At 36.7% G+C, this 18,519-nt stretch overlaps 1 protein-coding gene across 2 annotated transcripts in view; it reads right to left on the bottom strand.

The window, feature by feature from the left end:
* Positions 1 to 267: 267 nt before the first annotated feature.
* Positions 268 to 18,519, bottom strand: part of PICK1 (protein interacting with PRKCA 1) — a 46,587-nt gene continuing 28,335 nt past the window's right edge. For both annotated transcript variants that reach the window (XM_074172527.1, XM_074172526.1), the window contains 6 exons: positions 11,409 to 11,649; positions 9,025 to 9,267; positions 7,732 to 7,896; positions 6,399 to 6,592; positions 1,967 to 2,219; positions 268 to 702 (listed from right to left, as the gene is read on the bottom strand). In XM_074172527.1, coding sequence (XP_074028628.1) covers positions 451 to 702; positions 1,967 to 2,219; positions 6,399 to 6,592; positions 7,732 to 7,896; positions 9,025 to 9,267; positions 11,409 to 11,649 — 1,348 coding nt within the window. In that variant the 3' untranslated portion in view covers positions 268 to 450. The remainder of the gene's footprint in view (positions 703 to 1,966; positions 2,220 to 6,398; positions 6,593 to 7,731; positions 7,897 to 9,024; positions 9,268 to 11,408; positions 11,650 to 18,519) is intronic.

The raw sequence follows: 18,519 nt of genomic DNA on the forward strand, positions 1-18,519 counted from the left end.
AATTAGGGATTAGGATCCAATGATACATCATTCTGATAATTGATACTGATAATTCATTAAAGTATACTCACTATCGAAGTGATAGTTCACTTGAATGAATGGAATGGTTGAGTAGAAGTGTAACTTATGCTAATAATATTTAAAAAGACAGCAGTTTAATCGAAAGAGGTTAGTCTTGATCATCCCCTGATGATGCTAACGTAATTAGCGAATCACTTATTAGAAAATTTTGTAATTTCTGGTGTATAATGAAAGTATCATCGCTAGTTCGATTATAACTATCTATTATTATGAAAATTTCTGAATTTTCCATGTATATTTGAATGAACAGTATTTTTTTCAAACATACAATAATCCACTTACAGTTGTTGGATTCGAAAATTGCTAGATTTAATTTTTGTAATACATATCATGAAGTTAACTTATATAAATATAACAAAGAATATATGTTTAATCCAAGTCAGGTAAAAGCGGTCTATTTTGGGGACTTTCCTGAAGACATAATGAAGATAAAAGGGTGAGGTTATCCATTTCATTATAATCGGGTTCCAACTGATTATTAGTTTGAAGATCTGGAATCAACACATCTTCGGATTCAATGTTTGTATCCTTAAATGTTTCCAAGTTGCAGATGAGGTGATTGTTTCCATGTTCGATCAGATCCTCACCTTCTTCTACCTCCTGTTCATCCGATTCGTGATCCTGTAAAGAATGAAAATTGATATGAATAATAATGGAGTACGCAATTGCTTTCATTACATAACAAAATATAACAACTGACAACCCCAATGTGGCTTTCGAAACTGCCCGTACAATTCAACAAGTATTTGGCCCCTCGAGAAAAAAGAAGACGAGAACGGGAAAGTCTGGGATTTTCGAAATTAGCTGTAAAGATTGTGATGAAAAGTATATTGGTCAAACAGAGCGGAATATGGAACAAATTTACAAGGAATATGGAACATATTCGATTTTGAATAACAAATAAATGCAGGAAATGAATGAGAACGCGTGTCACTTCCTTCGAAGCAAATCCATGCCGATTTTTGGTATAGGATCAGTGAGAACCATCAATAGACATTTGGCAACAGCGGGCGAATACCAAATAAGAAAGTTTGTTTTATGTAATATGAGTTATTTCATTCCTGAATGTGAATTCTGATATTTTCAACATTTACACCTTTTTCATAGGACCGTCTCTGACTGAGTACTGCATGAAACTGAGTTATTGTAGTGGTTTAGTACCCAGATTTCGATGTTGCGGTCTTGAGTTCGAATCCAACTTCGAGAAGATATTTTTTTCACAAGAATTCATCTTGTTGAAATCGAAATTTGATACGTTACGTTGCCGATGGAACTACGAATAGCTATGATGCTATCTGAGTGACTGAGGAAGTTATCGACATAACTTTTAAGTTTACAGGGAGGTAAACTTAGATCAGGAGAGAATCTACAGAGGAGATAGATGTCGAGCATGTGATTTGGTGATTTACCAAAACCAGAGGCGAAAAAGCCTTGCACGGTTGAATCTAAGGCATCGTCAGTTGTAGCTGACGTGCAAAAACCCTCATATGAGAAGGTTGCTGCGGGTATCAAGGTGTACCTTGACTATCCGACTACCTCATTACCTCATTAACGAGCATATACTTTGTGCCTGCCCCGCTGGGGACCGAATCTGGTTTTCAGAGTTCGGCAGAGCCGTACTCTTACCATCTGACCTGAAAGACCACTCACCATACAAACTAATCGGCTTCGTTAAGAAGCTGGGTTTATTTGGTCGAGTGTGAGTAGGTGTGAGCCACAATAAACCCTTGCGGGTTGCGGTGGAGGGTTGAATAGACTCACACACTTTGGACCTAACCCTAACCTAACCATCAACCTAACCTACCATCAACACGAGGAGGATGATCGTAATAGCCGTTGACACCGAAAGGAAAGGAACAATTTTTGACAGCCGTCTTTTCCTTACCTGGACCACTGGCGTTGTAGACTTGTACTGAAAAGCGCTATTCGATAGGTCAACTTCCACTGGAAAAAGGGCAGGCCCATCGAACAACTGAAGCACATTTGCGTGTAATTCAGAGAAGCCTTTGATTATTTTTACTAGGTGTCCTCCAAGGGACTGAACGTGCTTGTTGTCCAACAGCTCCATTTTCACCAGGACGTCAGCCCGGAGTTTAGCGAATCTTGTTCTTGCCAGCTGACGACACCGAAGAATTAGTCTGAAATATGACGACAATGATGACATAAAATAACGATTTATTTCCAACAGGAGTACCCAGTTAGAGGAAATGCTATTATTACAGAGTATATATGAAATGAATATTAAAAATAATGGAATATAGAAATGTATAAAAGTAAATGCCTAAACAAAGTATATATAAAATATTCGTATACATAGAATTTCGAAAGAAGAATGAAAACTTGAGTATATAACACAGAAAGTTACAAATCATGCAATGTAGCAGTACTGACACAAATGTTATTTTTAGTATTATTAAAAGTGATTGTGGATACATAATACCAAGGCGTTCAGAGAATCGAAATGAATATCGCAATGTTCACAGATTTTGTTGAAGCTACTGCATATAAAATTCAATGGTGATCGTAGCGTAACATTTGTGCGTGATGCTTCGCAATATAATTTTAGATTGTGTTGACCTTCACTTCTTGGTACTAAGATATTGATCTCGGGTAAAGGAACCGTACTGTCAATATTGTTGTTTAGTAATTTATGCAGGAATTTCATACCAAGGATAACTCTCCTATTTTCCAAAGATGTCATATCGAATCGTGTCAACAAAATGTTATGATTGATGCCTCTCGTGTGGTATTGACCATCAACTTTTAGACATAGGTAAGTATTTTAGGAACTTCATTTGCACGCTATCAATTGATGTTTTTTGGTAGTCGTAAACTGGATTCCATAACACAGACATAGAGTCATACTCTAACTACTCTGGCATACGCAGAATATAGCAATTTCAAGCATTGCCACGCTTTTGAAGATTTTGCCATTTCTGTAAATGAATCCAAGCATCTTATTTGCCTCAGCAGTCATATTCCTTATATGTGTTGTATAAATGTTAATTTACTGTCGTATGTTGCCACTTTCCCACAATGGTGTGGTTATTCCATTTGGAACGGAGGTGAAATATTGTCCTTGATAAAAGACTTACCTGGAACGCTCACTTGGAAAAAGTTTTACACAAAGCCAGACTGTCTCTATGAACATGTATAAGGATTTGTGGTAAAACTTGGGGTTTAGGTCATAAACAAATCCATTGGAGTTATGTGATGATTGTCAGACCAATGATCACGTATGCAATTGCTAAGTGGCCGAAGGCTTTATAGAAAACGGCCCAATCGAAGCTCTCTGGCTTACAGAGACAGGCTTGTCTGGCTATCAGTGGTGCCATCAGTACCACACCGTCAGCGGCCATGGATATCCTTCTAGATCTACCTCCTCTCCACATTTTTCTGGAAAGAGAGGCTAGATGAACTGCATACAGACTTGTGCACATTGCCAATTGCACAAATCAATTCAATGCAGAGTGCAACACACTGTTGGTTGACATTGGAAGTCACAGCATTCTGGAAATGACCTCTGACTTTATGCCTCCAACTGTCAACTACGAACTGCCTTATAAAGTACTATTCCCGAGTAGAGAGGACTGGATCCTGCGGGAGAAGGAAATTTTGAGAGCAGATAGTTGTTGGTTCACAGATGGATCAAAAACACCTTCCGGTTATGGTGCAGGTGTCTTCAGTCGCAGATCCAGGACAGAGTTATCTACCTGCCTAGGAAGTTATGTGACTGTATTTCATGCGGAAATTTACGCTACTGAATTGTGTGCGGAGAGATTGGAAGAATCCAACCTCACTCACAAGTCAATAAAAATATTCTCGGACAGTCAAGCGGCGTTGGAAGCTCTTGGCTCCCACCGAGCAACGTCTAAATTGGTAGTAAACTGCCAAAAAAGACTCTCCCCGATAGGAAGACTAAACAGATTGTCTCTGATCTGGATTCCTGGCCATACTGTCCTGGAAGGCAAGGAAGCTGCTGACTCTCTTGCAAAGGAGGGTACTGCAAGCGGCTTCATTGGACCTGAACCTGTCATTGGCATCGCTTTGGGCTTTGCCAAACGAACACTTAACACCTGGATGGCAAGAAGAGTTATGGACTTCTGGCAGAATCTTCCAGACGATGCCTGTAACGAAGGCCTGTAAGACGATGTCTTACGATGTCTTACAGGCCTTCTTACAGGTCACTGTCATTTGAATCATCACATGCAGAGACTTGGACTGTCGGAAGACAGTGTGTGTCGCCTCTGTCTGGAAAATGATGAAACTGCAGAGCGTATACTTTGTGCCTGAAAGACCACTCACCATACAAACTAATCGGCTTCGTTAAGAAGCTGGGTTTATTTGGCCGAGTGTGAATAGGTGTGAGCCACAATAAACCCGTATGGGTTGCGGTGGAGGGTCGAAAAGACCCACTCATTTCAGACCTACATACCTACCTTTACCAAGATCTTTCATCTCATGTACGCGGTTGATAGTAGTATTGTTGATTGAATAATCGTATAATAAAGTTTGATTTTTTGTTGTGAATGATATTATTTTACATTTAGATACGTTCAGTTATATACGATTATTATTACACCAAAGTTTGATTACAGCTAATTCATATTGTATACTTTGGCAGTCAGTAATGTCGTCGATTTTATAATATAGTTTCAGGTCGTTTGCAAATAGTAGGCTAGGAATATTCAAAGAGGTTAACAAGTCATTAATAAAAATAAAAATGAAAGAGTTCCAAGATTAGAACCTTGTGGCACCCTACTAAATAATAAAATAAAAATGATGAATTGTCACGTGCGTATCTATTAAATATTATTTTATGCACAGTTACATAAAATCAACTCAAAATAAAAATAATAACAATGAAACCATGATGTACGATCGTCAGGAATATTATACGACAGACTATCTTTATAATTGCACCCAAGTAAAGGACTATAACTCTTGTCTCAAAAATTATAAGTGGCATAAGCTGTCTGTTCAAAAATTAACAGGTGCATTTCCATTTCTCTGAAAAAATATTTATTCATCAATTTTCATTTTGTCTGCTTCAAAAAAGTTCCCCTTAGATGTACCACACTTATGCCAGGGTTTTTCCAATTCAAGCAGTTCTGATATGCACTTTTTGGTATGTCCTTGAGCTCTCTCAACAATTCGGTTTTTATCTCCTCAATCGTCGCAAAACACCGTCCTTTCATGGGTCTCTTCGAATTCCAGAATAGAAAAAAGTCACAGGGGGCTAAGTATGGTGAATATTGTGATTGAGACATGATGACGTGTTGCTTTTGGTAAAAAAATTATGAACTCGCAATGAGGAGTGAGCAGGTGCAGCTGCGCTGAACTTCAAAGATAATACTCCAAGAACATGTGCCAAGAACTCCAGTTGCACTTCGCAACGTAATGTAAGAAAATATTGAGCGAAACCTTGACATTAGATCGAACATAGCCTGCGTTCTTCGGTCTTGGCTTTCCTGGGCTATTCCATTGAGAAGATTGGACAGTGGTTTAGGCAACAATTCCTGTGCGATGCTCAGGATTTACGAAACAAACTGAAAGGATTGCGATAAAAAGTATGTTGGTCATACTGAGAGGACTATCACAGTTCGCTACAAGAAACACATTTCACATATTTGCTCTCATAGAAGTTTGGTGTCACTCAACATTGGGTAGAGAACAATTCTACCTTTGAATGAATCCATGTTGCCTATTATGCGAATGATACCAAATTCTACGAGAACTCTATAATATAACTTGCTGTGATTGAAAATATCAAGCACAAAATATTTTTCTTAGACAGCCTAGGAATGCATTTCAGAGTTATAATGTATCAGCTACTCTATCCGGCGCATATGCAAAATAAATGTCTTTCATAGGCAAACTTTCTATATGTTGTATTACATTATTGCTATTTTCCAAAGGATCTCTGATTATTATGAAAACGAAATATAGCTCATGTTACTCACTGATAATGTAACATTCTAGAGGTGGAATGAACCGAGGTCATCTATTACAGAAAACAAAACATTTTTTCTTTTATTAGCTTCATCCGTATGTACGTATGTATGTATGTTTGTTTGCTTGTAACTCTCAAGCTCGGGATCTGTATTGACAGAATTATCGGCATTACTGCTTGATCTATTCGCGGGCAGATGGCGCTGTACGTAACCTCCTTGATATTTCTTGATCTATTCACGGGCAGATGGCGCTGTACGTAACTATCAATTATTGCTTGATCTATTCGCGGGCCGATGACGCTGTACGTAACCTCATTGATAGTTTGTTCAAAAGAAAATTGATTTATGATTGCCTCAACTTACCTATATTCATAATTTCCCGTTTCGACCCTATATAATGGTTCCTGTAGAGAAGCATAGCTACATTCCTCGTCATCCATTTCCTTTACTTTCAAACAGTATGCTAAATATTCGAATTTGGCGTCTGCATATTTTTTCACGGTTAATCTTGTGTCTGGTATAGCTTTGTAGAGATATGTTCCCATATCGGACAGAACCTGCAAAATTCAAAATGAAATTTTTCAACAGAATGCAGCTATTCTTTGGTGTAAACCTCATGAGGATGAATCCGCTGCTTGATAATGGTTTTGGTAGTCTGCTTTCATATATATCAAGCAGGCTCCTCCACGAACACTTCTATTGAATGTATGTATGGAATGAAGCACTTGGTGAACTTTCTTTGGTTTTTATAGATATTCATCGATATTTGAGAAGTAGTGTATCGAATCAATTTTTACTTTTTTATCAAGCAATATAAGTTGCTTCAACCTATATAGGTAACTTTATACTTGAACTTGAAGAGTGTGTAAACAAAAACACGTGTTACAGTTTCATAAAGCTCAGAATGAATAACGTACGAGTTCCCCGTGGGTTGGGCTACCTATCGGGCGCGTCCCCAGGGGAACGGCCAGGAGACTGGAGGCCTAGTCCGGTAAGCCAATGTGGCCTTACGGACGAGGTCGCCGGACTCCTGGTCACTGGCAGAAATAAGTAGGGTGGAGCACCGTGGAGCAGCCTACCCAAGTCGCGGGGTGATATGCGGTCACGAACGATCCCCTTGGGGAACTGGGCGAAACCTCAATGTAATCAGCCTACCTCTGGTAACGGGGAGCTCTGCCAGAGGTGACCAACTCTTCTCTTGCTACTCGTGAGAACACACATGAAGGAAACAACAGAAACAACAAAAACCAATCCCAAGACTGGACAGAAGTGCTCACCTCAATCTAAGGCGGTGGCTGAGGATGAACAGAAATGTCCACTCCAATCTACTGTTGAAAGGAGGCTGGACATAGCAGATCACCTCCAACAGCAAGGACACTTCCTGCGGCGGGCACCAAGAGCTCCGCCTTGAATAATGGCAAGGAACCGGCTGCCCCTGCATGAAAGCTCCCTCACTTGTGCTCCTCTACGGAGAGAACCACAAGAAGGTTGAAGAAGCCGCGCAACGACAGTAATGTAATGAAATATAAAGAAGATTACTCCTAGTGACCTGTTCACCTTCCTGGAAAGGACAGGATGGACGATGACCTAGGAAGATAACTCTTCGGGAGGATGTACAATGGGTCACATGTGGTCTAAGTTCTGTTCAAATTTGAATGCAGAGTTTTCCCTGCCCGTGGTTCAATATTATACTTACTGGTTTGACTTTCTTCACCATGTCAATTCCATACTTTTCCATAGTCCTATGCTGCTCCCCAAAAAGTCGAAAAGCTTCACTCGCCCTCGGTTGTGGTTCTCTGACTGCGAGTCCAGCAAAAACATCCCCCATTGCTTTCACTGCTTGAAGAAGTTCCATATGAGCCTGAAAACCATATTTAGAAGTGATAATTAGACTTTTTATTGATATTAATGATGAAGAGCATAATCAGTTACACATTTTGCTACAGTATGTCAACCCATGTGCAAACCACATTCTTGATTTAAAACGAGCTATTCGTACATTGTTTGGTCTTCGTTACAGAATGTCTCGCAGTAATTATTCCAGAGTGCATGAGATACTTATACTTGCTAATGTGTATATTCACAGAATATTATTGATATATAATAACAGGAATGACCTATAATTGAACAACTGAGTTTGGTGAAAACATGACACAAAGAAGTCGTGCTGAAGCTACACTAATGAAAATATTTTCTTCAGCGATGAATAAACCAAGAAATTCAAGTGGCAGAATTTATCTAGGTATACCTACGGAAAAACATCATCGAACCTTCAAATAGGCATGAATTAGAGAACGGAAGGTCTGACCAAGGTATTCTAGTTCTAGACTTTCAACGAGGTGGAAGTATAGAACTGCAGTAAGGCACTGCTTGGATACTAATAATCCAAACAAATGTATTGGAAGGAAATGTTCTATTCAGTGGCCAGTTAGGTCACCAGACTTAACGTCTGTTGTTCATAAAACTCAACCTGCGTTGATTGACATTTCCAACAAGCTTATAATGAAACATAACTTTATAGAAAATTGTCAAGTTTCACAATTATTGATGCATCCTGTACATTCATTATTTGTATCATTGAAATAGCATGTTTCATAGGCTCTTCGATGATCTGTCATAAGTAAGGGTTTGCTATTTAATTTGTTCATTGGAGTACATAGAGGTGAGTTCTTCTTTGTGTCATCTTATTTCCCCCTTTCTATCTTAGAAACGGTTTTGAGAATTTTTTGATATTGTTTTTTGTTTGTAATATATAGCACATAGTGAGTTTTTAAAATTATTATACTGTATAATTTGTAAAGTATATTATTCAATGATCTTTCAACTTCTTCCAATTATGGATAGGAAGTTTTCAAAAAACATTGCTTCTTACTGAATTATATCGTTTGAAATAATTGTACATAATGATTTATTTTGAAAATTCGGGTGGAATTATACGAATAATAATGTGTATATTGTATACTGGTACATTGTCCATTTTTCAAAATACCTGTAGAACTCTCTTGCAGTGATCGACTAATCCACGATACATGAGCTCAGTGTCTTGCAACTCCTGCATTTTCTTCACCAGAGTGTCGTTACATAAAATGGCCCTAGAAAGGCCCAAGGCATCTGCTGTGGATGAGCTCATATTCTCTACCAACCGGTGTTTCATTTTCTTCAAGACGATATCCAGACTTTTTCCTTGTTGGGGATCAGCATGAAGTTTGTTGTAGTTGATAATCACTTCATCCTTCAAAATAAGATAAAATTTCAAATTTGAAAGAATTTTTAGGAGCTTTTTGGATGTCTCCATCTTTAGAGAAAAATGTGGAAACTTTCTTAAAAAGGTAGAAAGCAATTTAGTTCATAATAAACAATTTCTCAAGATTTGTAGATCATGCACAAAAGTTTCGTCAATATGCAAATTGGAAAAAAAAACAGTCCAATCGAAATTATCACTATCAAATATATAAATATCAAATTACAAGAAAATCACTTTTACTTATCCACTTTACTCTTCGAACACTCGTAGATGCTATCTGTTTCAATTCCAACTATTGCTTGAATATTATCAATGTTTTATCCCAACACCAAACCGTCATTTTTAACACCTCGACACGTGTTTCAATCACCAAGTGATCATCTTCAAGAGGAAAAATGAACTGTTATTCTGTAGTTCTCGTTTTTGGATTATAAGGAATTTGTAGATATGACAACATAACATTCAAGAGTAAAGTTCAATCTTCCTCTTGAAGATAATCACTTGGTGACTGAAAAACGTGTCGAGGTGTTGAAAATAACGATTTGGTGTTGTGGTAAAACTCCAGCAATATTTGTTTATTGTTATTGACAATTGCTTCCTTTTGTTTTTTGAAAGTATCACACAATTTTTGATGAAGGTGGAGAAATAGAAAGCCAAAAAGCTTTTTTCCAGGAGACGAAGGAGAATAGTGGAAATAATGGAAATTCGATGAGGGTATTACAAGGATAATCCCTAATTGGTGTGAATTTTAGATGAGTAATGAACATAATCATGAAAATTAACCATCGAGGTTATTCTATTTTTTTGTAGTCTTGCTTTTTGGATTATGGAGTTTGGAAATATGACAACGTAAAGATTGAAACTATAACCACTTTAGTATCTTTCCAGCAGAATTATCGTGCTGATATTAAAGTTTAAAGTTAGTTTGATAACCCGAATATTGGCAAAGTTCATAAACTTTGTTTGAACTTCAATACAGTTTCTCTTATACGAGGAATTGGAGAAATTTCGAATATGCAGTGGATTGCCTCGTTCACAGGCAGATGGGGCGATGAGAAACCTGTTGTTTGTTGTCTGCTTCAGCTTAATTCGAGGAATGATACTCTGAAAGAATTCGATTTTCAATTATCGGAAATAATCGACTTTATGTGGTCGATATACACTACCTTGCACTGAAGAGTGGCCAAACAGCTCGAATCTGCAAGTGTGTTTCAATAATTGAAAATCTATTGCGGCAGTTGTATCGCCAACAGCATATGCAGGAATAACTTTAATGAAGAATCCTGCACTGACATCTGTCGGATATAATCCACCGCCCTTTGTGGTATTAGCCAGGGGAGTAGTTGTTTTCTGATATGTGTCAGTCAATTTACCTACAGTGGAAGGAGTTGAGACTGGCCTGAAAGAATTATTCTTTTAGATGATTTTGTTTATTCCACTTACTGGTTATCTTTTTTTGTTTGGTATTTTCAAGTTTCGAATCGTTCTTGATATCGAATTGACTGGCAGGGTTATTCTGTAAATTGTGCAGGCCTGCTATTCAGAACTCACCATTTGGGTTGCATGAGATTGGTAGCTATGACTTCACAAAGGGTGCATTTATTTTGAATGATGTCCTCAATTTCAGGTGGTAATTACGTGTCATATTATATGAAAAAAAAAGTTTAGGATTGTCATGGAATTATCTGAATCGATTATTTTCGAAACATTACTGGAGCATACTACGCATCATCACTAGACAAGCTTAAAGCAGAAATTGAGGAGAAACGGCCACATTTTTATAAGAATTAAATCCAGTTTCACCAAGACAACGTAACGTCCCACACCTCAGCGATTGCCATGACGAAAATCCACGAATTACGGTTTGAACTGCTTGACCATCCGCCTTACTCACCAGATCTAGTCCCAAGCGACTTCTTTTTGTTCCCTCATCTAAAAATTGCGTTCGGAAGACAAAGATTTTCGGCGAATGAAGTAAACAATTATTTTGCTGAGAAAAACGCTGAGTACTGTTTGGACGGGTTATATAGAGTTGGGAACATCGCTGGGATAAGTGTGTAGAGTTAAAAGGAGACTATGTTGAAAAATAAAAAAACTGAAGAAATGTCTTGTATCTTTGTTATTCTTACCTTAGCTGCTTGAATCATCTTGGCCACCTCTACTTTAGTTTTTCCTTTGACAGATTGACCGTTGACGGAAACCAATTCATCGCCAGATTGGAGTGTCCCATCTCGGCAGGCCGCGGTATTATCGAATATCTGAACAATGTACAGGCACGGACATAGAGGAGATCCACCCCCGATGCTAATGCCGATTAGATTGTTGGAGTCCTTTTTAATGGTGACGCTCCCAGAGGTCACTGTCATTCCCCTTGAAAGGAAAACAACTCAATATTTTGAGCAGAAACAAGCATTATTCAATAGTTTTTGGAGATACATATGTCGAAATTCTTGAAAATATTTTTAATTTTTTATCAAAAGTTTTCTTTATGGATACTTTTTTATTCTCCATTTTAACTATTTCATTTATCAGTATACCATAAAGATGAGTTTCTATTCAGGTGTGACACGTTATTTGCCGGTAATTTATAATAACTTGAGAATGAACTTTGAAGTAATACCTAGCCTTTATAACACTAATAAGGCGAACAGAATTTGTTCTCGTCTTTTTGGTATGTCACTGGTCTTGTTTCATTTGACTTCAGCAGATGACTGTTCTATTTTTACCTTCGTTCATATGAAATGTGGGCTAAGTGCTTTTCATTTCAAACTCTACATTTTTTTCTGTATATTATGAAGCATATACATGAGTCATTGTTGATTTGGAGAAAATATTATTGTTTAACCTGTGTTTGGTTCATTGTCACGATGGTTTTTTAAGTCCTTTGGAAATTACAAATCTACTACATTTTAGCTACGACTGACATCAAGGTTTTTCTCTAATTGATGAGTTTTGAGGCCAATTTGGTGAGTTTTAGAATGACTCTATCATATTTGTCCAGAACTGTGATAACTAGGTCGTCAATTTGGAATGATACGATTAATTTGGTGCAAACGTCTTTTCCATATCTCAAACAAATATTTCAAGAGCACTTCTGAAGAAGTTTTCATCAACAACAACATGAAAAAATGTTACTTTTGGAACAGTTTGAGCAGCTACCATAATTCAGTGAAGTATATAATTCACGCAGATGAGTATGCATTTTTTACATCTCGATTTTTTAAGACAAAATGTAAGCACTACAGAAATATCCTTGGGGCGCTCTAAGAGCGGTGCCTGTGCGAGAGTAGCGATTCACATTGGATTTGAATCGCTGGAGATTAAATTCATTTGGAAAAACGTTCTCAAGAAGTTCATTCCACATAAACGCTGTTGTCTAAATGAAAGAGTTTCAACAGTAAAGTTCGAGGTGTACTGAGTTGAAGCTCAAAACAATGAGCAGCCATAGTCCGTAGAGTATTTCTGACACGTACTGTATTTCTGATAGAGTGGAATCAAATGTGCCAAGTCACTTGAACACTTCCCGTGAAATTATCTATAGAAGATAGACAAAACCCCAACCTTTCTTCGATCTTACAGAGTATCAAGATCGCAAGCGATGTTCGTGTTTCCAATGAGGCAAATTGCTCTTTTCTAGATAGAATCCAGCAGCTTCAAGTTATGCTCAAGGGCCGAGCTTCATACATTAGAATAATACTCCAAAGAAGGTCTGATCTGAGCTTTATAAAGCATCAAAAGTTGCTGAGGTGTGTATAGTTTTCTGGTTCGGAACAGTGTTTCCAGCCTTTGCAATTCCAGCGACATGATTGTGCCAAGACGTATTGGTGTCCATTTTAACCCTCAACAAACTTATCGAAGCAGAAAGCGGAATTGACTGTCTTGACATTATTTTATCTGGTTCGGAAACATTAATCGATGCCTGGGTTTTTGAACCCAATTTTGAACCTGGTTAATTTCAAACCAATTCGAAAACACTTCTAGATCCTCATTAAGATATGCAATCTCCTGCTACCGGTGAAGATGTGCATCCGCAGCCGATGTCCTGGAATCCAAATGGAATGACGAGAAAAGTGTGCTGTCATCAGCAAAGCAATATATTGGATTCTTCGTTTTTTCCACTAAGTTGTTGATATACAATAAAAAGAGGGTTGAAGACAATATGGATCCCTGGGGAACACCAGCGTTGATGGTTGAAATTTTCGAAAGATATCCATGGACGGCCACTTGCAGGAAACGTTCTTTCAGAAAGCTGGAGAGTCAGACACAAAAATGATCCGACAAGACATAGCATCGAAGTATGGCCAGCAAACCCTCAAGCCTCACACGGTTAAAGACCTTGGATATATCAAGCGCAACAGGTTTTGGCTCTTCATGTTTCTCGATTGCGTTATTCCAAATATGGGTGACATACGATAGAAGGTCGCCTGTTGATCTTTGTTTCCGAAAGCCATATTGATGATCGATCAAGATGTTATTCCATAACTCCAACACTGAAAAGGTTTTGGTGCCTTCATGTATAAGTGCACAGTTGAGGTGTAAGAATATTTTCATCTTCTGACTAAATATTGCCGATGATTCAGTAGTTAACGCCATGAGTTTTTTGTTCGTTTTATTTGTTTTTCTAATTGTTCTATATGAGTTGATGGTACTGATTGAAAGACAAATTCAGTCCTCCGGGTGAGGGAGCAGTTCTTTTTTTTAATGATATGAGTAGTAATGAATTGACATTGCTCTCGGTTCTCGTCAAAAAGGAATCGGCTTGAAAGTGTATCTACTGCTAGATGGCTAGGTAGATAATACCATAACCAATCCATAACGAATCTAATACGATAGTAATACGTGCGGCTGTCACCAAGAAAAAAATTATCCTTATATGAACTTGATAATTCAAAGGAAATGGAACTTTTGAAAAAAAAATCGAACTTACATTACTTATATTACTTCGTTATAAATATCTGCATACAAATATTGGCTTCATAACTATATTCATTTGTTGCTTTGTGTTCAATCATTGTGCAGAATTTCGACATACTTTTTCGAATGAATTGGAAGAGAGGCATTCATAGCGGTAAAAAACTGAATGGTTAGGCCCAGCAAAGCTTTTCATAAAAAAAAAGTTTAGTTTAGTGTCTGTTCTGGTTTGACGTTCAGACTGTATCTTACAGAGTCACCTAATTGCATACGAAATATGATCACATTGAATACATTTATTACACGACAGATTTATTCATTTTGAACGATCCTAAATAGTACAATCCAGAACAGACCTCTGATATAAGCGTAGACAATGCAAACGTAAAAAGTCCCTTTCCCAATAACTTCCAAATGGAATAAAATAAGATCAGATGCGAAAAGCATCATTTTCAGTACTTTCTGATGAGAAAAATGATTATGCGGTATTATCGTCATATCGGCCAATTCCATCATATATCATAAATTTTATTATTGCCAGAAAGTGCATAATGAACATTTCGGAAATTTATTGAAATATATCGAAACAAACGGATTTCAAATATTGTTAGTTTTCAGATTTTTCAAATGAATGTTGAATTGCTGATTAGTTAAAATCGGCTGGTCCCAATTTCCAAAACTAAGAGATGTTGGATAGAGAATCAAAGGACCTACCTATCAATGTTAGAGGGGGGTCACAAGACCCCCCTCCAACAAAAAAGTTGATAGCGGCCTGTCGATAACGAGAGACGCCACACTTTCGTTTTTTTATTGAAAAGTTGGGAGGGGGGAATTTTTACGTCCGTACTGCATATGTGCAATATTGCCAAAGCCAAAGCATTTCGCCACGATGAATAAAAGTGATTCCTCATATTGTTTATGGAGAAAATGATTTTGTTGAATGTGCATTCCTTCAAAAACGAATCTGGTTTGAAGAGTTGATGAATGAAAAAAAATTGCATTACCAAATCGTAGAATACTATTATAAATATACTAACACATGCTTCAGGAAAGTGACTAACTTGCCACATGAAATATGATTCAAATGCCACACTTTTATCAAATTTTAATTATATCTGTTTATAGGAGGAATGTATAAACCTTCGACTGAGGGTCAAGGAAGGAAAACGAGATAAAAGTCTAAAATCCCTAAAAGATTCTGTATATTTAGAATCACGAACAAATGCTGTTGAAATGGTGATGTCATCTGGGACGATAGTCTGGTGGTGTGACGGGAGTGGTTTGCTCTATAATCCAGTCATTTAAGCTTAAATTAGGTAAGAATCTCGGAATTCGAGATACTAAGCTGTAAGTCTGTAAATACTTGTATATTGACATCCTAAAAGTTGTCTCAAAACCTACATATGGTAGGGTGTAAGCAACTATTAAATTTCAAGGTCAAAGGTCACAAAAATCGGTTTTTTGCGCTTTTTTTGGAAATATCTCATTTCCTATGGGTTTTTTGCTATTTGTATTTATTATCAATATTGTAGAATACAAAATACTCTACAAATTTTGTTTAAAAAAATTTTTTATACGGTGAACTGTTTTCGAAATAGAGGGCGGAGAGCGCGCGGTCACAGCATCACTTCAGGTCAACCGGTGCCTCCGGTCGAAAACGCGCCATATATAGTTGATGAACTATCGATAAATCAATGATTATAAATATTTGTCAATTTTTATTAACTATTATATTATATTTTATCATTTTCTTCATGCATTAAATCTATATCTATTCATATTGTATGGAGCAGAGAAGATACTTTTTCTATTATTTTTAATAAATACATGAATTATTTACAAAGGCATTACAGTTCCATAATATTAGTTGTATTTGACTGATATTCAGACTACAGTAAGAACGTAAAAGCTATGGAGCAGCAGAGAAGACCTGCTGCACTTTCAAAAACGTATGAAGTTTGTTTCGATGAAACAATGGTTGTACCAGTTACTCAAGAAAAATTCTTATCAAATCGAAATAACAAAGATAAGTTCATTAATATGTTAATTGAAAAATTACAAGCTGCAAATATTACTACTAAACAAGCCAGAGATGATGCGGATGTTCTTATTGTTGAAACTGCAATTGAAGAATCAAAGTCTAAAAAAACTGCAGTTATAATAAGACAAGATATTGATTTACTTGTCATTTTAATTGGGCGTACACTGTCTTACGAACAAGAAATTTTCTTTAAAAAAGTTGGGAAAGGTAATGTAAAAACGGAGATATACTCGACTAAAAGTTTTGATAATTATCCTCATTCTAAAGAACATATTTTATTTCTGCACGCATTAAGTGGCTGTGACACAACTTCTGCGCTTTTTAAAAAGGGAAAAAAATCATTTTTAAAAGTTTTTGAGAAACTGACAAATTTGGATGAACTAGCTGCAGCATTTGAGGAAGAAAATTGTTCGGCCCAGAGATTATTAGAGAGTGGAACTCAAACCTTATTCTCGATCATCTTCGTTATATGCATTACGTCAAGTCTACAAAACTTAATAAACCTGTGCAGCTTTCAAATATTCCACCAACAAGTGCAGCTGCTCATCAACATTTCAACCGTGTATATTATCAAGTTCAAACTTGGTTAGGACATGATATGGAACCCCAGGTATGGGGTTGGGCAATGCGAAACGATTTTCTGGAGCATATCATGACAATTTTACCACCTGCTCCAGAAGATTTGCTAAATACAATTTTCTGCAACTGCAAGAGTGGTTGTGGTTCGCGATGCGGATGCAGGAAAGCGGGCTTGCAATGCTCTTTACCTTGTGGCCAATGTAATGGGCAAGCTTGTCTCAATGCTCTACCATATCAGAGCGACATTAACGAAGATGGAACCTTTGACCCCGAAATCATGGAAGAACTTGAGACAAATGTCCTTGAAGACGATAATGAAGACCAGTTTGAAATTTACCAGCAGCCAGAAGACGACGATGAAGAGGAAGAAGATGATTAAAATTATAAATTGTAGTTTTTGTACCCTTTATTCAATTTCTTCACTTTCAATAAAAATAAATGTATTCAATGATATTTTTTAATAAAAAGATTAATTCATAATTTATTTGTTTTTTTTTTCATCATTTAAGAAGTTATAAATATTAATTAGGTTAAAATTCAAATATAATTCCTATATTTTCATTAACAATTCTGCAATTACATGGGCAGGTAAGTGTTGTTAAATAAATTAATACTGAATAAAAAGTGGATAAGTTAGGAAAAAAATGATAAAATATAATATAATAGTTAATAAAAATTGACAAATATTTATAATCATTGATTTATCGATAGTTCATCAACTATATATGGCGCGTTTTCGACCGGAGGCACCGGTTGACCTGAAGTGATGCTGTGACCGCGTGCTCTCCGCCCTCTATCTCGAAAACGGTTCACCGTATAAAAAAATTTTCTAAACAAAATTCGTATAGAATTTTGTATTCTACAATATTGATAATAAATAGGAAATGAGATATTTCCAAAAAAAAGCACAAAAAACCGATTTTTGTAACCTTTGACCTTGAAATTTAATAGTTGCTTACACCCTACCATGTGTAGGTTTTGAGACAACTTTTAGGGTGTCAATATACAAGTATTTACAGACTTACAGCTGGGTATCTCGAATTCCGAGGTGAACTTACTATAATGACTGGACTACTACTCATTCAATCAACGCTGTGCGAACCGGTGGTTCGAACCGCAAGGCCGGACTATCGTCCAACCCGTGTCGTAGGTAGGAAAACGACAGCTGGTTACCGGGAAAACAAATTTGAACAGAGTTTAACAGTTCATGTTGTTTCTCCAAAGCATGTTCTCTATGAATAACATATAAATTCAATTGATGAAAAAAAAAGGTTGTGGCTTTCTACATCGTCATTCCGATACAAAAATTGTGGGAATCTTCCAAAGAAAGAAAGAAAGCAATTAATTTCGAAATGAACTCTAAACAAAGATGTGTAGTTCATGCAAAGATGTAAATTTTAGACACAAAGTGAAAACAACTACTTTCATATAAACCTTGAATTACTCGACTGAAAAATACTTTTATTTGAACATTGAATTATTCGTAAAACACTTTCTCCTATTCAGTTTGTACTCCAACAATCCAAATTTTTGTTATGAAATTGAAGCAGTTATCATTCACAGGATTGCTGCACAATATAGTATATGGTAGAGGTAAAATTTCACTCACTTGGAACAATCATTCTCAATTATCAAGTGGAATTCTGAATAACAATAATTTTTTTCGAATCCTAATAGACATTTTTCAAATTAAATTGTAAACCACCCTC

This window comes from Leptinotarsa decemlineata, unplaced genomic scaffold (assembly GCF_025532065.1).
Source record: "Leptinotarsa decemlineata unplaced genomic scaffold, Ldec_3_MD MMD2_tig00000133_RagTag_RagTag, whole genome shotgun sequence".
NCBI classification, from domain to species: domain Eukaryota; kingdom Metazoa; phylum Arthropoda; class Insecta; order Coleoptera; family Chrysomelidae; genus Leptinotarsa; species Leptinotarsa decemlineata.